The following is a 24,135-nucleotide window of genomic DNA, read 5'->3' as shown; positions in this document are numbered from 1 at the left end:
CGCCATTATTGTGGGGTTCTTCTGGTGATTACATCGCCGGGGTATAATGAGCGCAAAAAATTCAAAAGACTTGAATAACTACGACAAGGCGTATTGATGTTTAACGTTAGCCAACACACGGCAGGATATTTCATTACACATTCATGGAGTGTCCATTGTTTCTATCATTTTTATATGATCAGGGCTTATCGTTGCTATTCATGAGAGTAATTTGGGAGTACGGCGCTGAAATATTGTCAGCCTTGTTATTAATGTAACGCTGTTTTGGATGCTTGCAACAAGAGAGAATACTACAGGATTCTCATTTCCATTGTTGACTTCCTGTGATTGAACGCATGCAGTTGTAGTAAACGCGAATTGGTTGAAGAAAGCTATTGCATCGGCTGCTTTAAAACAGATTACTGTTATTTCCTCAAGAGGTAACGCAGCTTCTTTGAATGCATAAGAAACCATCTCCCCTGCTATTTAGACAGATTTCTGCAAAATAATCTAGTGTAGTTATTCACGGTGCACTGTTAGCTAGCCAATCGACCCCAAACGCTGAAAACAATTCCGTAAACTAGAAAAGTAATATTTCCCAGGCGAATTGTTATCGTTCTCAGGAAAGCCTTTCGATAATCTTCAGCAATGGTGGTTGTATTCGATTCATCGTTTCTTCTAGTGCCTGCAATAAATAAAAACGCTTTTGTCAGCAAATAAACAAATGTACATTACTCTTATTGACTAATACTCTCCTCACGAAACTGCTCCTTCCGTAAAAAATAATGCGACAAATCACAAACGCTCAAACAAGATATGTCGTACGCGATACCTCTTCAACCTTGCCGCCGACAACCCTCTGTTTGCCAGTTGTTGTCATTATTGCTTTCACTATACAAGTGCTGCCACCGTTTTACAGTGCTTGAAGTCTAAGCGGCAAGTACATTCGGATATGTCAATGCAACGAGCTGAAAAACATCCAGCGTTGCCTCTTTTCAAGCTCTTACGTCCAAGCACCGGGTTTTACGTACCAAAACGACAGTATGATTATGAGGCACGCCGTAGTGCAGGACCTCGTAATAATGTTTCACCAGTTGCGTGCATATGATTATAAGTGCACGAAAGCTTTTTTTTTTCTTTTTTTTACAGTCCGCCCATCGAAATGCCGCCACCGCAGACGGGGAGGGGGGGGTACCCCGATCTCAGCAACGCCCTAGCCAATGGCATCTCCTCTGCAGGTAAACCACTTTCAAAATAAGACGGCTAAGTCTGTATTTTGGCCGGCATACTAGGGACAATCAAAGGAATAAGAAACAAAGCCGTAAGCCGAAAACGGTTAACCTCGTTCTACAGAAATTGTTCTGCAGTTGTGTGGAAAGCACCACACACATGCTATAGGAAAAGGCTAAGGATTAAAAAAATAATGTGGGCTCGTATTCAGCAACAAAATTGATGCTTTCGTTTTTATGTGGTTTAATTATTTATTTATTTATTTATTTATCACCAGTTCATTTATCTTTTTCGGTTTAGAACAATAGGTTAGAATTCAACCACCAATGCTAAGTGCTGAACCAACAGGAAGCTAGAAAAGCACACTTCTTTCTACAATAAATTTACGTTTTCTTATCTTAAGAGGAAGCTTTAACCCGGGGGTTCCTGTCTAAATAGATAGCAAAGAGAAATGGTGCTTTAGCGCAACCACATCGCCAAAACTGACGACATTTGTTCCACTTATTAGAAAAAAAAATAAACTGTGGTGTCTGTCCTGAACTAATTTGAGATTTATGTCATCAATTTTTTTTTCAGATTGTTGAATATTGCAAATTTCCAGAACACAATATTATCAAATTCAGAACTGTCTAATTCACCAACGAAAAACAATATTACAGTTCTGTAAACTGCATGCAATAATACATCTAACTCAGAGAAAGTTAATGTATTATACATGACTCTCAAGCAGACCACTAATATATGAGAAGGACGCTTTCAAAACCCTCGTAAACAATTTAACAAATTCACGTAAGGTATAAATTGACAAATCGAATTTGTCCGCTTTTGGTGGTCTTAAGAATGGAGCTTATAGAACTGCGATATGTGGTTTTGGTGCACAGCTACGAATCTCTGAACTTCGTGTGTCCTTTCATCAAAAATCTAACAGGCCCTATAATCTAATTTATCTCTCAAATGCAACAAATGTTATTAAAATCGGTCCGGTGGCCACCTCAGGAAAGTATTTATGTGTTTTTCGTGTATATGTATAGGTGGCATGGTAGTTAGGCCCCAGCTCAACATACCTGTTGAACCTTTGGTTAATAGTTCATGTCTGGCATGAAATGAGGGTGACACTGTAATGCCGCTGTGGTGTAATAAGTGTTGGTCGACTCTAAGCTAAAGCCTAAGATTATGATCATCAAATTAAACTGGCTTTCTATCTCGGCATCATTGCGAGTGCGATTTCAGACACTGCTCAATCTGACTCTCCGTAATTGACGAAAACAAATATGTCAAAATGTCCTTCGTTTGCTTCAAGAGAGCCTAAAATCGTCATTTATTATTCCCTCAAGTAAACTGAGTGAACTAGCCAGAATCGCTAAAGTTAACGTGAGTATACTTATATAGTGCGCCCTACAATATAAATGCCTCTGATGTTTATGTGATTCTTGAGGCGTCATTTGCGCACAACTGCTTTGTTAGCCCGTAAAAACATTTTTCAGAGTCCACAACAAGGAACAAGCGTGACAGAATCGAATAAAGTAAAACCTAAATTAGAAGTTCTAAGGGGCAATGTTTATTTTTTTTCTTTGCTAGGTACAAATGCTGCAATTCTCACTCAAATATATTGGCACAATGGTAAGTCAAGGCTCAATACAGCACTGTTCCTAAACCTTTTAACGCGTTAATCAGTCAATAAATTGTTAAAGAAAATCACAGGGTGTTTTACGTGGCTGATTGTGTGGTAGTGCTGGTCAGTGAAGCGGTTCACCTAATTAGGACACACGAAAGGGAATCGTATGAACGCTCACAATAAAATATGATGGTCATAAAAGCTCGCTCAACAATAACTAAAGGTAAAAGTGAACTTATGCGGTTGGTGTTCTTAACAAGGTATTTATATTGCCTAGTCGAAATCCCGAGCAGCGATATTTCTTTAGCTGAAATTGAGTCAGGCTTGCGTTTCTATCTCGTTTGCTGTGGTTCGTTGAGTCTGCTGACTGATTGCCTGTCGTGGATAATGTTGTGTACTGATGGCCTGTATCACTGAGGTAACACTATTGTGGAAAGAAACACATGACACGCAAATAAATTAAGAAACATTCCCCCTGGCTCCCTAACACGAATATATCAGCTGCAAAGTGGCCTTGGAACACTGCAATAAACTTAATAAATCGAGCTTAATTGAAAATCCCAATTTCTAATAAGAAAATTGTTATTCTGTTGTCATTGTGTAAAGAGCGTGAACAGCTCTTTTGCATAGCAAGAAAATGACGAATAAAAAAATCCAGGCAGCACACCTCTTTCTCACCATACACCAGACGAGGACGTGAGATAGAGTGGCAGAATGAGGTGATGTGAGGATTACGTCAACTTGTCTGCATTGGCGCGGGAAATTCAAATTCACGAGCAGCAAAAGGACCGTCGGTCACAATTTTCTACGCAGCAAGTTCATATATTTGCCTAAAAAACGATGATCGACTTTTGACAAATAATCTATCTATATGACTCAGAATGTTATTTTCCTTAAGTGTCGTTTTGAACTTACGTGAATTCTTTCTTTCAGTTCCTGGACGTCAGCCATCAATTCCTTCCTTTCATTGCTGTCATCGCTTTTTCTCTGTATTCTATAAGTATATTAGAAGAGCAGAGTTGTTATTATGACATTTATCGCCATTATTGCCTATTTATTGTTGCTTTTTGGACCCCTCTCTCCAAAACTTCCCTTTTGAAGGTTTACACAGAACAAGACAACTACAACAAATGTGTCCCTGAATTGACAAAACGGCGTTATCACTGTTGTAATCGTTCACTAAGTACTTGTATTTCGCATGCGCCATTTCACTGCAGGACTTGTGTATCAAACTAGCTTTCTTGAAAAACTCACGCGCAGTTTGATTATATCCATACGCGCTTCCCACTTCAAATAACGTTTTTCATGAAACTGTAAAACCAGCGGTCTTTTCTGCACTGGGCGACTACCCTTGCATGTAACGGATGCGCTTACTGTCAACCGTCTTAATTGCTCCCATAGCTGCTTTCCAAAGCATGACCGCCATGACTTCCAGCTCCCGAAATCGCTTCCGGTTCATGCAGTCGGCAAAATCAAAGCCTTTGAGATCGGTCTCTTGCACTCAAATCCACCCATCGCTGGCGCCTGTATTTGGACACCCCTTGAAGGCCCATGGTTGTAGTGCCAACGCACGGGAAATCGGACGCACCGACCTTGGTTTCCGAGATCGCGTAACCTCACGGGTGCGCATGCTCAGAGGATGACAGCGGTCAGCATGAGATTTACGACAAGCTGTTCGTGAGGCAAAACCTTTTGCCTATTACCATGGGTCGAAGTTATTTACACCGGAGTTTATCCAGAGCACGTTAACATTTTCAGTACGCTTCATAGACCCGAAAACGGTGATACCTATTTTGGTATTGCAGTCATCGCTTGTGCATAAGAATTTTCTGTGCTTCCCCTGCGGCCCGTCTTATTTTTCGTCATGTAATCAAAAGCTGTGATAGAAGTGTCTTTTTTCGTGGGTGCAATATATTTTGGTATTTTCCCGTGCTATGTGCATTAAACTTCTGCAGCTTGTGAAAGCGAAAGTAACCAAATAGTGGGCAAAGCTAACATCTTCACTGCTAGGTAGACTGCTGCACGGTGGGCTCAGGTATACCGCTTATATTAAGAGGACAACGCCAAAACAGCTCTAAATGAATGTCGTTGGTTCAAAGCTATAGATGTGCGTGGAATGGAGGGGCGTGGGGCGTGCGACACACACTAGAAGGGGCCTAGTAGAGGCGCACAATAAAGATGCGATTCCTATTTCAAAGAAAGGATGGGATCCTTTTTTTTAAGCTTCAACAAATCTGATCGAGAGAAAGACAAAATGTACATGCATTAACTTCTCCGGTTGAACGCGAATAAGTATAGTTGCCTGTATAGCTTTACAAATATTCACGTGTCTTCTGGTGAACTATTAGAAGGTACCTATCCTAACATATTATTATTCTTTTTCTGTGCATCTTACATGCACACGTAATACTGTACTACTTCGGATCCTAGACTCTTTGCTATCAGCCTAAGTGGAGTAGTAGGAACGTGTTCCGTAGATGCCTAATGAAGTTTTTGATTCACGGATTTATTTATTTGTTTATTTATTTATTTATTTATTTATTTATTCTGCATTAGAAACTGATCGACAAATACTGTCACCTTTTGGCCGCTTTAGCTCTCATTACACATAGACACATCCAGCTTTGTGATGCCACGCGAAAAACAAATTAATTGCTGATGAGATAAGGAAGTTCTATAATGCATGATTTCGCTTAAGAAAACAGATCGCTCACCTGAGCTTGTCTGTTGTCTTTTTTTCTTTTGCGGGGCACAGCGTCTTCGTGTGAACGTCCAAATCTTTGGCTGCCATTTTTTCTTTACAATTCGGGCAAGTCATATTACGGTACAGGCACGTTGCCTCGTGCTCCTGCAATTTCAAGGGACATCTGTAGAAACCATTCACCGCTGTTGTATTTCTTACTCACTTAGTTAATATTGCTACATCCACGTTTTCTACATCCGATGTAGCTAACGATGTAGCAACTTATTTGACCGGCTGGTCAAATAAGTTGCTGCTTCTATCAGCAGACACAAAACAATATCGAATGTTGTTCCTCTGCTCTTGAAAGTGCACCATAGCGTGTCAGTTAACAATAAAGGCAATTGCCTTTAATCATTATCTAGTGATTGTGAACATTAACCTCAACGAATGGTTGTTTGAAAGAGTGACCACCAATTTTCACATGTTAAGGGCAAGTTTAAATTTGGAAGTTAAATCGTGTCACCATTGACGAAGTAAAAGAAAGATATTGAGCTCACTGGGCGAAACTAATAGACGAAAAGTCGCGACGGCTTTACTGCTGAACACGCTGTCAAGAGGAGGAGGAGACAAAGGGGAGGAAAGACAGGGATGTTAGCCAGTGTAAGTACCGGCTGGCTACCCTGTGCTGGGGAGAGGGGTGAACGCAATAAAAGGCGATAGAAGAACAAGAGGAAAACCTGCGTCGGTGCAGGGGGTAGGTCTATTGACCACGGAGCCATTGCTAGTGAGCGCGTTTCCTCTTTGATCGCGGTTGTGGCGGAGCATGGCTGTCTACGCCGCTGAACGCACAGGCGGGTCACGTGTCGCATCTTGGTGGTGCAAAGATTGGGCGAGCTCAGGTGGCTGGTCTCGTCACATGCGCTGTCTTTCCGCATGCGTAGTGTTGTAGGTAGCCGCGTAATCTCAAATGCGGCACATGCGTTGAAGTGAGAGACAGCTCAAGGCAATCGGTGTCCGTGGCCAGCGTTGACCCCCCAGTGCTGTGAAAGCGAGTGTTCGCGGTCTTCGAGGGTGATCTGTCAATGTTTTCTTGTGCGCGCGAAGCACCATAGTTGTGTGTTTTGTTGGTCCTTTCCGTAAGCGCATGGTGAGTTTTATGTGCAATAAAAAGTACGGGTACTGTAGACCGCAAAATTTTACTATCGACAAAAGAAATCACCAGAAACAGTCGAATACAGGATTTCCAATGCAAGCGTTAAACCCTAAATCCACTGATTTATCTGTGAAAGTTGTTGGTACAGCGCTTCTTCTCCTTCTCCGGTAGTCATGGCGTCTGCACGCTATTACTGAACTTCGTGACACTCCGGCAATGTACATTTTCGTCGCGCGGTGGTCACGGCGGCCTTCCATTGACAGCAAGCCTCGCCTCGTATTTCCTCTTTCTGTTCCTTTCCACTCGTACTCGCCGCAGCAGCACACTAGCAAGCCGCCTCTTCGACTCACAACCTCTGGCGTAATCTCCGCCCTCTAGCGTAACGTCAGCGCCTCTCCGACGAACCAGTGACGTGCGGACACCGAGGCGCCATTCCCTCTACCCTTGTAACCTCATTTCCATACGTTGACTCCGCCTCCGCAGCAGCCCTCTCCTCCTCCCTATGGCGCCGCACCCTCTTTATTCCACCGGCGAAAGAACTTAGGCCACCAACCGCGAAGGATGGGAAAGAGCCGAAGGAACTCATTCCCTTTGAAATGCAAGATTATTTCTTACTTCGATGGCTTTCTTTTCCAGTGGGGTGTTGCAGTGTTTACAGGTCCCGATCTCATGGTCTAGCTTTTCCTTATCAGGAGCACCTGGAAGGGAGTCTGACGAGTCGTCGTCAGTCATCTGCAAAGGAAATTGGCTACAAACACCTGAAGTATCCCAGAAAGAACATCGAAGTATGCGAGTTACCCTTACCTATGATTAGTCATTGAAGCAAAGAAAACAATTATGCAGATCTAACGCAGATTTGAGAACATATGCGAAGTGAAACTCTTTTGGAGCATGCAGTTCTCTTTTTTCATCTCACGCCGTGTGTAGCCTCAAGTAATTTTTATGTTTGTGCACCCAGCTGGTCACAACTTCAATGTCATGCAATATTTATGCTTGTGCACTCCACTGTTCCCAAGCTAAGCCGAAACACAAACACCAATTCTTTCCACAACACTGCACAAGTCCACGCAGTGATGTCACGTGCACGAAGGCGATGTTCGATGTTTCCCGAGGGAAGAATGGCGTGGAGACAGTTGTATGTAGAGCGATAAGAGCGAATATATATGTTATATGGGTACGTTAGCCTATCGAGAGGCCTGGTATGCTGTTTCAGGAGCTACTGTAGGGAGAGCCAGTTATAAGAGATGGATGTACATGCTATACCCCAAGGAGAAATGATTATAACAGATGTACCCACACATAAGTTTGACACATATCAGAATAAATTTAGCATTCGGTATTCCTTGTTCGCATGAAAACATATGCGTCGCTATGAAATTATTCTCTATGGTAGCGTTGGAATCGTTACAGGAAAACCATTCCCTTTATGTAAACCATTGCAGATGATCCGTGTTTTCGCTGACCACGTAATGAAATCTTCACTTTAAGATGGCGGAATTCTTGCAGAGGAAAATAAACAAAAAAATTTAATAGCCGCATTCAGAATCAAGCACCGTAGGATGGTATGGAAGGCAGCAGTCCACCAAGAAGATTTGAAACCACAGTCGATGTTTAGTGAGGGCGTTTCCGTACGACTGGACTGCGGCTGCAGCCTACACCGTGGATAGGCATGTGAGAACAGTGTGGCGTTTTTACTACCGTGGTAATTTTCACAGCTAATAAAATCTCTTGGGGACCGAGATACTAGCAAATTTCTTTTGAAGAAATTGTTAAACTGCACCTCACCTACGGTAAGGCGACTATTTGTTGTGGTAAAGATACCTCTAGAATCGCCACCCTGTTGCTGTTTGTGGCGGTGGCTGCAATTTTGTAAATTCAAGATTGCTCGTACCATTTCAGTGTCGCATTGTGCGTCTATGCACGCATGTCTTGGTGATGGCACCATGTTTTGCATATCTTCGACACCTCGTTGCCTTGCTTTTCCATCGTCCTTAAAGGAGTCATTCCCGGTGTCGTTCACTTCTCTCTGATTTATGAAAGCAGGGACAAAGAAGGAATTAAAAGGAATAGGTTGCCAATTTTTCTAACTAATCAAGTTTCCAAAATTTCCCGAAATGTCATCTTCAACATCACATTTCACTACGCCTACATTAAATGATCTCGTTTATGACCTCATAAACTAAGGCACTTTAGGAAACTCCGTGCGGTATGCTTTCTCTCATGCATCTAACTTGATAACAATAACAAAACCAGCTGTAAGCCTAACATTCTGTGAACTATGCGACGTAAACGTTTTGGCCTTCGCAACACTGTAGTCATCGCATCAGGCGAACCTATTATGAAAAAATGGTGTCTGCGCATTATCCAAGGGTGTTGATAAGAGGCTTTTACTTTATGCGTTCGTCAAGTATTTCTCACACTTTACACAGAGTGCTTATTTGAAAAGCCAGTTTTTTTAACATAGAACTCTCCTTTGAGGATAAGTTGCCTTAGTATTATTGCGTGATTGTATATGACCGAAAAAACTTGGCTAACACAAACTCACTGAACTTGAAGTGGATTGCAACAAGGTGTACCTTTCCGTAATCTTCGTTAGTCTTCAGTTTGTCTGTTGGTCTAACCTCTTTCTTTATTGTCGGCAGGAATTGAAATTCCTGTTCTGGGATTATACGAAATTTCACTTCTGGTAATGTTCTTTTAAATGTCCTAGTTCACTACTGCTGCGAAACATAGTTAACCTTTTATAATCTTGAGAAGGGTAAAAATTCAGCATTTTTGAGACGAGGTACTGCAACTGAAGCGTAAAAATCAGTACAAAGGACCGGTGCTATAGGCGTACGCATGTGTGATAACCTTGTTCGATCCTTGTATTTAGCCCTTCACTTGCAATTCTATTTCATAGTTACGACTTGAAAAAATATAGATTTTACTCGTGGCAACAGGGAGACTGTTTCCATAACGCAAAGTGTTTCTAGTATTCCGGTCACTGATGACATTTCCCTTTTGATACGGTCCTTCCAGTTTCATGTAACCTACTTATACTTGCGCACAAGCATCCATCACAGCCTATGGTGTTTATTGGACACATTCACTTGCCTATGACCAGGTAACAACGCGTACGTGGGTCTGGATAACCTCCCCTGCATTTCATCTCGTCTATTTCTCATTCTGTTTCTGTATTTTTCTTCCTTTCTGCTCTCTCACTGCGCAGTAGCCAACTGGACAGTCGCTCTGGCTACAATTTCAATTTTTTCACTCTCAGTATTTTGGGAGGCATACTGCTGCTGTTGTGTAACAGTGGCTGTCATATTATATTTTGTGGGGTGTCTATAAAAATGTGTACAGGTCAGAATAACAACTTTATCAGCTATGTCTCCTTTTCTACTGACAGGCCACAGCAAAGTGTGTAAGCAGGCCAACTGCGATCGTCCAAAGAAAAAAGGCCTCTTAACCAGGTTCGTGCGGTTCCGCACGAACTCTCTGAAATCTCTGCAATTAGTACATAAACATTCGCAAGTCTACACTCTTAGAAAAAACACCATAAAATTCGTCGGTGCTTATCTTGTCCGAAAACAGTAATCATCAGCTATATCGTGTGAACTTCCCATCTTTTTGCGCAATATGCGCTACACTTTCTGGTCAGGAGATACTTTTTTGCCTCACGAATATGCGCAACTCGTTCGTCACCTGAAAATAGATTGCTGTAGCTATCTAGCATACGTGACACGTTACCCTGCCACGTGACACTTTACTGCTCCTGGGCATGCGCCACCTCTCCGCGGAACCGCACGAGACCAGTGTTTTAGCATAACGTCATGGCTTACCGTAGTGAACCACAATGTCAAATTATTGATGCTGTGAGGAATTACAACTGAAATTTCCCCATTGAAAGCGCATCACCAGCGCTATTCATATGGTGCCATCTGCTCGCTGCAAACTAAAGCCCTTGATGCCATCGCCTTAAGTCTAGGAGCTTCAAAACGTAAACCTTATCTGAGTAATGAAAACAAAGCATTCCTAATGTTTTGCACTCAGCGTGAGATTAGACTAAACGGTGGTTGATTTTACCAATTATTTATTGGGGTCACGCCTGAGAGCAAGTAGAAAAGGAAAATTCTGATGAAGGACGGTGGCCGAAATTCGTCTGGGCGCTGCCATGTTGTTATGCAATCGCGGTAAGCTACCGCGGTAGCCAGTGAATATAAAGCACGCATGCGCGGTGGGTCTGACGGATCACGTATCACGCGAAGCTAAAGTAGTCTATTAATTTGAACGCGTCCTTAAAGAAAGGAAATACGTGCAACACAGATTGCAAATGCTATTTGTGGAAAAAATGAACTCCGGAGGGTAATCTTTTTTAACGCAGCACAACACAGTCGCATGTTACGAGGAAGCTTTGATTCGGAGGCTCCTATCCAAATGCACGCGAATAGAAAAATCGTTTTGAAATCGTTCTTCTCTGGAACCACTGCGAAAAACTTGATGAGGCTTGTTGCATTTAAACATAAATGTTAAAGTCTAACGATTGTCGCAAGCTGAATTGTGATTTAGGGTGGTAATGGTTTTATCGAAAATGTTAAAGATTGCCATATTTCAAAACCGAAACTATCGCATTTCCAACTCCGTTACACAGCAATGGAAAATGTCATGACGATTCTGTACACTGAACTTGCGAATACCTCTAGAGCGGACAAAATGCATGTACAATACACCACTCTAGAATATAATTGAACTAGTGTTAGTGAGACTTTTGCAGAATTCTGTAAAAATTCTAACGATTTCCAGTAAGCTGCAAATTCAGCAACTAAAAACTCCGCTTTCGATGCTCTAACGCATGCAGCCTACAAAACGTCGATATCGGATTTTGTAGCGTAAAGCTACACTACGCGGGTTGGAGCCGAGCTTCACGTGCTTCTGCGCCTGCCATACTGCGCATGCGCGAGAGCAGCGTGACGTCACGAGAGGCGCAGCTGCGTCGCCCTCGCCGCTGCCGCGGCCGCAGCGAGCGCGCGCTCATCGCCGCCGCCGACTGTGGCGCATTCCAGAGGTGTGACGTCACAGTCCTCAAAGACGCGCCGGCGCCGTGCGCGTCCAGTGCTACATTTACGATTGCGGTGCCGCGCGGCACACCGCATAAGCGAAGAGGGCGCACCGTGCGTATATATGCGCGGGAGAGACTGTTGATGCAGCGCGCTTGACATAAAGGTTAAGGAGGGTCGAGCCGCTGCCAGTCGGCGCAAAAGACTGGAAAACCAAAATTCTTCCGACCCCGAGGTTGTCGCTTGGCAGTTGGCCGTCGAGCGTCGAAAGGACGAGCGTGCCAAGGCAAAACATGCGGTCGAGACACCGGAGCAGCGCGAAGAACGCCTAGCGAAAAGACGTCGCCAAGAAGCTCAACGCCGCGCCATGGCCTCCCAACAACAGCGGCAGGATCAAGAGAGTGTCACAGACGATCCTAAGACTCGTCGCTTCACTGAACATGCTATGAAACTGGGTGATAACCGTACGTTTACGCTACGTATATCCTAGCATAGCCTGAGCTAAGCCACTGCCAATTTTTAAGTGCACATTTAGAAATTTCTAAAGCTCGTTTTCTCTTTTTATTGAAGTTTCCTGTTTTTGGCTCACATTTTAAAAAAACTGCAGGAGATAGATAAGCCAAAAATATGCTTCCTACAGCCCTAAAATTAACTTTTGTTCTCAAATGCCACCAATTGTTGAGATCGCACCATGGCTTGTCTCATGAAAACATTTCTGTGTTTTAGATTTATTTTTATAAGCGACATCGCTGTCAGCCCCTAGCTAAACCATCCTCCGAAAGGAAATACTCTAATGGGTGGCTCCCACGTTATTTGCGCTTCAGCTTCAATTGACGCCTGAATCAGTGTCGATGCAGTGTGCTAGTTTCCACAATGCTGTTAGCTTCATTAATTGATTCATTTGCTGCAATATGGGTGTTCAATTAAAAGAGGGAAAATTTGCACGTGCTCTGCACTCATGTATTCCTTTTGACAGTGCATCGAACTGTACAAGAATGCGAAACAATGTGTCGGGAGTGTAGAGAAAATGTATACAGAGTGACTAACTTTCTATAGGGTAACACCCATAGGGAGCTATTTTATTGAAATTGTTCCGGTCATTCTTGGGAGCAACACTCACCTGATACCGCTTAAGCGGTTCGTCAGCGTTTTCAAACAATTCCGGATGCTCAGACCTGATATGTTCCTGCAATCAGTTGGCAATAAGCGCAGAATGAAATTAAGTGCTCGGTACACTGTATTAATACTCGAAAGGTAAATGAAAAGAAAATTAGGTAGAGCGGTACGTTTCAATAAATTATCTTTCCACGCAACGACATAGCCACTTTCACCGTGGGAAGACGCTAGATAAGCGAGAAAAAAACGCTTCATTACATTTGGAAACACGCTTTATATGCTTGTTGCCGCTATTGTCGCCGACCAGCTTTGACGGAGATGCAGATAGAAATCGTCGTCATCAAGTTTTTAAAAAAAGTTGGGTAACGTCACCATCTTGATGTTCCTGCACCAGCTCGACGCGATGTCATGTATTTTAGCGGTGGCTATTTGAGCCCAGGGTTACTCTACATGGCTCCCGAAGGAATCCAAAATTGCGCGTCTCTTTTGCGCACGATGCTCATATGCCACTGGCCGAGCGCAGCCATGCAGAACTTCAAAATTTTGAGAAGAAGCCGACCTTACAGGTTGCGCGCAACGCCGTCCTTCCATCTCGTCTCGCCGATGCCGGCGCTACTGCCATCACTGCAGCACAGTTTGAGCACTAGGTTTGGGCAGCGTCGTTTGTCACCTACGCAGCTTTCGTGCGAACTGCATTTGATGTTTTGGTGAGTAGCCTAGCGTCCTCCTGTGTTGTGCCTGTACTTGAGTTCACAGTATGACATACTGCAATGCACAGTGGCGTAGCTAGGTCGTCTGGCACCCGGGGCCCTTAGCTCTTCTTTCACCCCCCCTCCCCCCGGGTGTGGTCGAGGAAGGCGAAGATATCGAAAATTTTCGGGTGTCTTCAGACGTATATGACAACACCCCCCCTATTGGCCCCGTGCACCCGGGGCCCACGGCCCCCCGCTGTTGCTACGCCACTGGCAATGCACCCTATTGCGCTAATTATAGTGAAATCGTCCAGGCACTTTACTAAGTTCAGTGTGACTAGGTCGCGAAGCTTAGGACAGAAAGCTGTTCAGACCAAATGGCCACCGACATCGGCATGGATGGTTATGCGATCAGCGATCCAAGCGCGACTATGTGAGGAGGAAACGAACAGTGGGAAAGAAAATAGCATAAATATTGAAAGCGACACACAGCTTGATTAATTCAATGACAATAATATTTCTAATCAAGTTTATATACGCCTGGAGAGAAAACAACACACAGCTGTAACTTACTTTATCGTTACCAGTAACTTTCTTCAGCGCCCCTCTCCCTCCCATAAGAGGGGGAGGGCCGTTGATGCTGCTATCATTGCAATGCAGTGCAGCTCATGGGTCCCTATAATGTAAAAACATTCCAATGTGTTTTTATTCCAATCTCCTGACGTCAAGTTTGCGTAACCGCCGATGCAAGCACCGGGCAGTCACCTGCAGGGTTGTCTGAAGAGACCAACCAAAAGCTCTGTTCATAGGAGGTCACTTTTGTTTGCTTCAAAAAACGAATAAAGTTGCCTTCACTGCGTGGCTTGTCGTATCTAATTGGCTCACAAGAGGCGAGGAGCACGCTCAAGTGGAGAGGGATACGATGGGGCTGAGCCACTGCACTGAAAATCGATAACCGGGTGAAGAGGGTGGTACCGGCGCAATTGGTCCGCTTTCCCTTACTTAGCTTGCGGTGGCTCGTCGACAATCGCGGCGGCATGCAACGGAAGCTTAAAAATGACGCTAAAATGGATCCTCAGCAAAGAAGAGCTGGTAGAACGAGGTCGTAACGTGCCGAAAGTTCTCGATAACCTTACACGGCTACGAAAAAGCTTTATTACACGCAAATAAACCTATGCTCTCCGGCAGGTGCGAGTAGCCAGTGCCTGAGCAATCGATGGCAGCCATCTTTTATTTCTTTTGGACCGGGGCAGCCTGCGGCTATTCAGAAGAAAATTCACTTTTGTTCGGCATAATGATTTGACTTTAACGCGCACACGTCACCTTGACTCGATGAGTTGTCGCGGTATTGTGACGTCGCGTGGCAGGCAGGTAAAGTGGGTGCAGCCCGACAACTCTTGACCAATAGCCGATTAATGGTGAAAAGGCGTCGAATCAGAAATAATTATTGTTCTTTTGTTCGGTCAAATCAGGCATAATCAATGTGTACACGTCATATCAGACGGGGAGCTACGACGGTTTTCCTGACGACAGACCAAGTGGAGAGACAGGTCAAATGGGAGTGGTTCAAAATATATTTGACCATTCGCGGAGGGCTGACTGCGGAATCGGAATAGAAAAGGTTGGAATAGTTTTACGTTATAGCGCGCTTGAAGTGTGCAGAAATGCGCGCTTGTAAAGTGCACATGTTCAATGCGCCCCCCTCTCAGGTTGTGCTGCTTTGCTTCTCGACGTGTGTCCGAATTTGATGGCGCTTGTTTTTTCACCGTTCCTTAACCTGTTCATTCAAAAGTAATGAGTCACGACCTCCAGATAATTGTTTACTTAAGCTATTTTCGTGTGGCTGCGCCGGCCGATGGGCTTGGCGTCCGACGATGGGACCAGCACTCTACACCTAGAGCTTTCGTCGGCCTCCAAAGAAAATATGTTCTGGGCAAGGGTGCGATTTCGGCACCCTTACGGCTGGCCTTCCGCTGCGTCGCTTTCCCCATTGGAAGCTCGAAACGCTAATCAGCTCGAATGGCGGTGCATTTGAATACACAGCTCTAATGGCAGGCCACCAAAACAAATTTCGTGCTTATGGCAACAATATTACGTCACTTATGATTTTTAACGGATATTGCGTCACATTATTCTTTATTCAGTCGGAAGTGTTTCCTCATAACACAGATGGCGCTAAGCTCCATGAACAGCCGCTGAACAGCCATGTTTTAAATTTACGAGCTTCTATGGAAGCTTCCCTAGCAGGTTATATATTTGCCTTGCATTTTACTATGTATCAGTCAGCACGGTCTGCCATACAACGTCAACTGCGATGGCTTTTGTGGATTGACCGCGACTAGTCAATTCTTAAAGTTGCAAGAATATGAGGGGTGAGCTAAATATACTAAACAATGGGAAGTTAGTTCCTGTTTGTTAGGAAATGCCATTAGGTTGCATGTTTTAAAGCTTCAGGCACAAAACCCGTAACACAAGAACCCGCCATTGTAATGACCTTCTTGCAAATATTCTTATGCTGCAATGACAGGTATTTTATGGCGCCTGTGTGCTGTGGGAAATGAAATGACGAGCGGGAATGTTTCACTTCGTGGCAAGCCGCTAAACAAGCGTTAAGTTCTGCTAGCGCTCTCCCGTTTTTCTTTTGCTGCATTTAGTTTTCTCAGTAGTTTCCGAACTATTTCCTAAGCTAGGCTGTCAATTCCACGGTTGATTCCGCAGTGTGGTGGCATTCTGCTGTTGTGGAGCAATAGAGAAAATTGATTTTGCATTACCTGTGTGCTGTGTGGAATAAAATATGAAAGGAAATAGTGCACACGGCGAAACCTGCCTTCAGATCGAGCAGTAATGCAAGAACTTTCGTGTACCGGGATTTCGGTGTACAGCGCTGGGGCTTCTTCAAGGACGCCAGATGCTCTTGAGCCTTCAACTACGTAAAACACCACAATTTCACTTTATTGCAAAACGGACGCGACATATCACATAATTTCGCTGCTTGCATCCATTTGAGAGATACGTTTATCAGCATTGTATGAAGCTAAAGTGTGCAGCGCTGCATTCTAAACTGCACCAGCAAATTTTCATCGTTCACAGCTAGTAATTTTGGAAGGAAGCGCTTGCAATTAGCCCTAGTTTTGCAACCAAGCTACTAACTGTGCATTTTGACGTGGAATAGAGGGTGTTGCTGGAATCACGTTAAATCACGAGTAGCATAATGTTCTTTACGCCTTCTTGAAGATACATTTGAAGCACATGTCGGATATATTCCGCTGAATGAAACGCCAGATAACCTGATTACACCAAAAAGCTTCTAAATGTGCGCTATATACGGATCACAGTTTTCGTCCAGAAAATCACTCAATTTAAAGCATCAAGCAGCCCGGCGCGGCATAATCTTTCCCACAGGACAGTCACAGTTAAAAACTGTTTTACGTATGCATAAATGTAAATTTACGAACGTATTACGATAGGCGAACGCAGCAATGTCAGCAATAAGTCGGAAGGTGGCGGACCTTCGCACACTGTTACACTTGGTAGCATATACAGGAACTCGACTTGGGCTCAATTATTCATAAATGCACTACATCCTATTGTAAAGGAGAGAAAGGCTCAACCAAGCAAGTTTTATTGCGTCACAATGGCGTAAACGCAAAGAAAAAAAGCACTGAAATGTGTGACGTTATCCTGACATCCCGCCTTTGGCGTTCTGGTGCGAAATCTAAAAATCTGAAATTTAGCTACTTATTTTCTCTTCTAATAAACAACCTGTCCCTGTTAAGTGAACGAATACGAATTTTGGTACTTTATCAGTTTAAGCTAATTTAGTGCACTTCATGAGTGTTCCGTTAAGAAGAAGTGCACATAACATCAGAGAGAGCTGGAGAGAGAGGAATACAGGAAGGCAGGGATGGCACGGCGGAACACAAAGGTCTCACGCATATGACCTGAATCTGCAGCACAGTTACGGGAACATTTCGCCTTCCACAAACAGATTCTTAGAGTATCTTCTACAAGAATGCGCGTGCGCATGATAAACTTGAGTATTAAATAATGATATGCATATGAAGTCTCATCGCCACAAGACATGTCTGAAGTTGGTCATTATGAAGTTTTACGGTCGAAATGTTCTGTAGAGTAATGTGCATCTCATAAAGCTACCAAGGGTAGTTCAGACTGTTTGAGTGTATAGGTTACAAACGTCTCCTTTAAAGCTGTGATGCGATTACCGAAAATTCTTCCGCATCATTATTCTGCCCCTCTCTACACCAGGTGGCACGTATCTACCGATCTACATTGCAAACGGGACTGTTCCATCAAATCCACGAACTACAGTTTGCGAACGTGACATCTTTGTAGGACATTATGACTGAATGAAAGGTCCCAGTGTAACCGAATACAAGGCGAATATCAAGTGAAATTAGAAGAAATTGCTCAGTGCGTTTTCCAACAGCCAATTTTTGCAGAATGTCCTTATCTGACTTTCTTGAAGTTTGGGTAACGTCTAGATGATTTATTGCGCACTTTCGCGTTTCTCCGCCTTGTCTGATATATTGCTAGCTAAGTCATTGATATGGAGTCACCCCGCTGATAGTAAAGACTCCGTCATAGCAAACTTTGCTTTTCCTCAAGTCGTTTTATGATACAAGGATTCGCGACATGCGTTACGGCTACGATTGAAAGTTTCTTACGACCATATAGTTGAACGGCATTGGGTTTGGACATCTTGGACAGTAGAGACGCACATCCTGTATTTCGGATGTGGAACTCCCTCTTCTTGCCTGAAAAGTAAGTTGGAACGTTGTATTTCAGAACGTTATCCTCAAAAACTCGCAAAACATCGCACTAACTCAATGTCACTTGGAATTGAAATAAAATATACATCTAAGTTTCAAACCACGGACCATCTTATTATTTCTATTTTTTCGCCAGGCAGTCTGCTAAGGTAGGGGCAGCATTGTAAGTTCTTGGGCCAGCGTTTCCGTGTTCCGTTTGTGCATATTGGGAAGTGGAAACAACAGATGTCGTGTTCGTATCAAACACATACAACGGAACAACACTGTGTCATTCTCACGTGGACGTCATTCAAACAATAATTGGTTCACCAATGACTTGATCTGTCGATAAAAGAGTTCTCCCAATCAAGGCGAATTTCTGTATGCATACGTTATCCCTCTAACGTCCACACAAAGTTTACCGTTAAGGAAAATTGAAACAAATTCTTGACATTTATTTCTGCCTATGCAGAGTACATCACTAGAAAAACAAAGAATTTCTTTTTCAGTTACAACTTCATTACTGTACTAATCAATTACCAAATGGTTTGTTGCACTATCTGCGGTCGAAAATTTACTCCAGCACATTAAAAATGCAATTATGGGCTTTTTGTTAGTTTTCCCTCACTGTAATCAGCATATTTAGGCAGCAAACTCGGCATAGCATATATGATGCATTGGCCATAACACGGTTCATTCACGGCGCTTCCCGTAAAGTCACGGTCCCAAATAGTATAGAAAGAACAAGGAAAAATCCTGTTCCATCGGTTATGCGGGACAATAAAATATTATGTCATTATTGCGTTTTCCCTATGCTTTATCTGACGTCACAGTTATAAGGTGAAAGAAAAGTTTGTCCTACACCGGACGGTGCCACTTACCAATAAAGGAAACCCGTACGAGTTCCCCAGAAAAAGAGCGTCGCAGATGTTGAAAAATGAATAACTAGGCGAAATATTATACATCATAGGCTTCGCATGCTATCTGATTGTTCTGTGGTTGTTGCAATGTCCTGGCACTTTGTGTGACATACACCACAGATACGATAAGAGTATCTAGGCAATCTCTTATGTATCATATAGGCTACGCATGAATTAGGATGTTCCAATATTATGGGCTTTTTCCTGTGTCCTGGCTCTTGGTGGGACGTCGCAGACCACGAAAAACATTTTCAACGAAAACTCCGTGCACAGTATCGTTCGGAGGATGTTGGCAGTTCCCCATTTTCCGGTTATCACATTTTGTTCCCGCGCCTAGTCGGCATGCTTCTTGATCACTTGTCATCACATTCTTTATGCCAGTGCACTATCTCTCATTCCACCTCATCGAATGCAAATGAGTGATTACAGTGTCAACAACCTCAATACTGATGCTTCAGTCTTAAGCAAATAAAACAAAAAGAAGTGTACAAAAGTAATTTGGAATTCACAATGGGCCTTACCTCGGAAGCCTGATCATCAAGTCGAGATTCCTCAAAAAAAAACGAACTCGCCAGACGATGATGAACATAGTCTTTTGTGGCGCAAGGGCCAAGTATGACAAAAGAGCGCCCGGGAAAACTCGCCACAGTTCATTGTTCATACATTTCATTGCATCGTGTGGAATCAGCTTACTTTCAGAACGACTATGTAACCTATTTGCGCAATGAAATTTGTGTCTTCATAAAATATAGTCAAATTTACCTTCCCCAAAATAAGGAAATATTGTTTGCAATATTCTAACAACAAATACATTGACACATACATGAATAATATGACCAAAGGCTGGTTCATAAATTACTATATTGCTCAAAAAACACAATTTTATGGACTTTACATGTTCGTTGCTAACAAGTATTGCAGTTTCCCACTCGTAAAAGAACGCTAAATTGCACCATATGATACTGAGATATACCCTCACAAAATAATTCTAGTATAAATGTGAAGTTATACAACCTGCAGTATTTCTTAGGTATGAGTATAATATAACGCTCATATATATATATATATATATATATATATATATATATATATATATATATATATATATATATATATATATATATATATATATTTATATATATATATATATATAGTGTTAAACTTATTGAAGTTATTGAAAAAGATGAGTAACCAACCATAAAGTGCTATTATTGGTCATGAGCCTAGGACGACTGCATGTATGGTCCGTTGCATGATGCCAGCTACCCTTAGAATACGCAAAATGAGAGCAGATATTTGCTTCCGAGGGATGTGGGAAAAAGAAAAACTACGTGCAGTACCTGGTCTTTGGTTGTCCTCCAGTGGTCCTGTTTGCAGATGTAATCGATGCTCGAGTTGAAGCATTCTTCACACAGCTTGTGTTTGCATATTAGGGTAGCCCGTGTTTGCGTATAAAAGCCACAGTTTTCACAGAGCGGAAGATTCCTCTTGTCCTTTTGAAAGATTTCGCATGGAATACGTTTTCCTCCTGATATTCCTACCATCATGAAGTTGCTGTAAAATACAAAAGTTGTGCTACGATTTTGGCATATACTAAATTGGCGCAAATCGGTTTTCATGAAAGCAAGCAAAATTTTTCGATGGTACTTGTATGTGAAAGCTTAAGTGATACTTGTGACATCTTGAACTCAAGCACCATTCAAGAAGCACGGAGTCTTTCGCCTTTTATTCAAGTTAACGGAATGCAGCTTGCAAGAGCTCAGTGTGGCAGGTATGCCTTGAATGTCATTGGCCATTCCTGCTTGAAAGAGAAAAGCACGCTTTACAAAAGAGCGAGCATTCGTCTAACATAGCCGACTTCCATGTCTTACTTCAAGAAAGAAAGACACGAATGAAGGATCAAGGCTTTACCTGCGGAAGTCAACACCCTCTCCTAACGCGTTTTGACCACAATAATTCTTTCGGTTGTCTGTCGTTCTCTGGTCGGGAATAAAACTTCATTTGTTGTGGAAGTGGCAATCGCACGTGGTTAAGTGTATAAAGGCACGGACTATTTCTTCTTCCTCTTTTCTATGCTCATCGCTGGCTTCGTTTCCGATATTGCCCCTCGGTGATGGTTCAGAGCTAACCTGTAGAATGTAGCGTCAGCAAGTCGCAGCAGCTACAGCGGAGCGGCTTGACGACTCAATGCGGGCACAGTGCTTTTCTTTTTGTAGCGCCCGCTTTGCGAGAGCGCGCCTTTCCACACATAAAACTACTACCAGTTTTCTTGTAGTAGTTTCGTGCCTAAAAGAGTGTCAATAACACGAAACACACGGTGATTTCTACGTAGTTTTCAGACCACTGATGTGTGATGTGTTGGCTAGTGTAGGTGCAGTTCTCGTAGATAATGTTACACTAGATACAGTAAATGCAATGCAAGAAAAGAAAAGAAATAGCGACGGTTTGAGAAGTAAAACCCCATACTTCAGCTCTGCGGGACATGGGTTAGAATCCACTCGGAGCACTCTAAATTTTTAAAAATATATTTTATCAACTGACAAAGCACTTGATATTTCTTCGGCAGACACCAGCATACACCGGGAGTAGGCAAGTGACAAGTATTGCTGTAAAAAAACTGCTCTTAAATTTTATTCTTCGGAGAATGTACGTGATCTGGCATTGCTTGGTGTGCAAATTTTATGTTGTGACGCACAATTTGCTAAAGGACACTTTTCGTGAACTATGCTTTAGCACGTTCTGACTGTATTGATGCCCCGTTTTAATATTCTGTCTCGTTTACTTGATTTTTGATCTTTAGACAGCCTATCATTCCTTTAAGCTGCTTGCCTAATAAAAAAAATTAGCGCTTATCACCCATGATCCCATTGGGCCAACTTCTCAGGCACATGCATAATTCCCTTTACCAACCAAATACAAAAAACTTGGCCAAGAACTTTTTATTGCTTTGTTTATTCTTCATATTGCCTGAATACGTGCCAAATAAAATATGGAAATTTTTCCACAACTAAGCGAGATACAGTTGGTCAACAGTAATGCTGACCTACCGGTTAATGGGTAAGGATGGTTGTCTTGTACATGCATTCACAAGGTCAATGTGTGTTTTTGAGAAGCACCTCTATGCCGAAAAAAATAAGAGCTTGCCTAAACAAAGTACATAATTTCCGCATCGGTGAGAATGCGACCCCCAAGTGTTCTAAGACAACGGCGAAGCGTGCCGGTTTTGTCACTAAGACATCTGCTGCTGATCACGGTCGACATTTTTAAGAATACCATAGTTGAGCAGGTAGCTAAATAAAGGTAAGTTTGGGGCCAGACTAATAGTCACATTTGCCTAGTTTTATAGACTGTGTTGTTAGGTCAGTAATTCGTGTTACCTCAAAGTACAGCGTTATACAGCGTTACACAAAACTTCCGGGTAAATATGTGCAAAAGTACAACGATCGTGCCGTATAAGTGATATTTTGCTTCACTTTACCGACATCTCAACATGATTAATTTTAGAATGAGGAAAAAAATGCGGAAGATGGCAATTAAGCTAAATCAAACGCTATTGAATCACATTTTGACGTTTATCACAGACCACGTTAGTGAATGTGTCCGTTTTTAAGAACAAGATAGCTAGACCCAACACAGAAAATGTATATGAATGCGCACCGCCGATTTCAGCGCTTCCAATTCTAAGTTACTCAACATATTTGTGTGGACACATAAATAACAAAAATGTTATTAACCGAGTTTCTATACCACAACACACAATTATAACATAGTGTACACTGTTATGGTATTTTAGCATTTCTGCAGTTTCGATATTTCACTTTATCCTTTATGTTCACGATCTGCCGATTCCTTAGAATATTGAACTTGTGCGTAGCCATGACAACGACTTGTGTGTTTGCAGGACGCATTTGAAATAACCCATAAAGCGGCGGCCATTAATTGTTTCAACAGTTTCACAACAAACGCAATCCGTAGGAGACGCAATATGAATAATTACTAAACGCAGCTTCAAACAAATTTGCCGAAGTTCTTTTTTCCGCTGAAACCTACCAGACGAATTGCATAAGCAGTGCATGTAAAATTAACTCATGCTATTTCATAATCCGTGCCAGCTATCCCTTCATAATAAACACAACATTTGTCAACGAAAGACATTTCAAATCATGGAACGAACCTTCCGGTGCTCTCAGCCATCTTGCAGCAAGCTGAGCGAGCAACTGTGCCGATAGCGGATGGTACGATAGAGCGGGGTGTGACGCTTGGCGCCGTGCGCAAAACCACCATATCGCGAGCAGCATTCTTTTCGTTTTGTTTTCTGAAGCCCGGCTTCAATTGCTGTCGCGACAAACGGTGACTCAAAAAAGCGAAGGCTACAGCCGTTGTGCGAGTTCAACCGGCGCTTCTTGGTGCTGTAAAGAGATTTCTTTCTTTTTTTTTCAGAAAGCGATTATGCTCTCTTTGAATGAAGCGAAAGCGGAAACACTGTGATCGAAGTATTCTTATGTCAGAAAGTTAGAACTTGCTGGCAGAGTGTGCGAAAAACCATTATCGACATCACCTTAAAATAAGCGAATGGCACGGTACTCAAAGTACGAATACCTTTAGTGTCTTCGTTATACCACAGCTTGGAGGCCGTGGTGGTAAGTTAATTATGCTGAACCGAATGTATGTCAGAAATGCCACATAGTGCTAAATTGTTCTGAGCAATATTTTTTTATCAAATGCTGCCGGCTGCCCATTAGCGGGCAAGGCAGGAGTGGGTGCAAGTTCAAGGTAGAGCAAAAGCGAACGTACGCTACTGGCGATAGCATAAAATTACAAAATGAATACTGTGCATGACCCAGAGCAAACAACGCTGGTGGAAATTAAGCGCCACTTGGGAATTAACCAATGAGGATTGTGAAGAGTTTTCCAGAACAAATAGGAACAACGCGGTAAA

At 42.8% G+C, this 24,135-nt stretch overlaps 1 protein-coding gene across 1 annotated transcript; it reads right to left on the bottom strand.

Annotated features, from left to right (window-relative positions):
• Positions 1–550: 550 nt before the first annotated feature.
• On the bottom strand, positions 551–23,422 carry LOC142563933 (uncharacterized). Its single transcript, XM_075674661.1, has 9 exons — positions 23,371–23,422; positions 20,537–20,750; positions 18,193–18,282; positions 12,820–12,885; positions 8,552–8,686; positions 7,276–7,392; positions 5,539–5,672; positions 3,740–3,818; positions 551–664 (listed from the first exon to the last, which is right to left on the bottom strand). Exons 1-9 carry the CDS (start codon positions 23,388–23,390, stop codon positions 599–601), a joined length of 921 nt encoding a protein of 306 aa, XP_075530776.1. The 5' UTR covers positions 23,391–23,422; the 3' UTR covers positions 551–598.
• Between the last annotated feature and the right edge of the window lie 713 nt (positions 23,423–24,135).

Source organism: Dermacentor variabilis, chromosome 11, assembly GCF_050947875.1.
Source record: "Dermacentor variabilis isolate Ectoservices chromosome 11, ASM5094787v1, whole genome shotgun sequence".
Classification (NCBI taxonomy): Eukaryota; Metazoa; Arthropoda; class Arachnida; order Ixodida; family Ixodidae; genus Dermacentor; species Dermacentor variabilis.
Note: the sequence above shows the minus strand (reverse complement) of the source record. Positions and strands in the feature narration are given on the sequence as shown.

Bases quoted from the DNA above. Each gene is read 5' to 3' on its own strand.
- LOC142563933 (XM_075674661.1), bottom strand. From the start codon at position 23,390: ATGGCTGAGAGCACCGGAAG. The intron at 20,751-23,370 runs GTTCGTTCCATG...TGTATTTTACAG, and splicing joins ATGGCTGAGAGCACCGGAAG to CAACTTCATGATGGTAGGAA. The intron at 5,673-7,275 runs GTAAGAAATAAT...TTGAAATTGCAG, and splicing joins TGGAAAAGAAAGCCATCGAA to GAGCACGAGGCAACGTGCCT.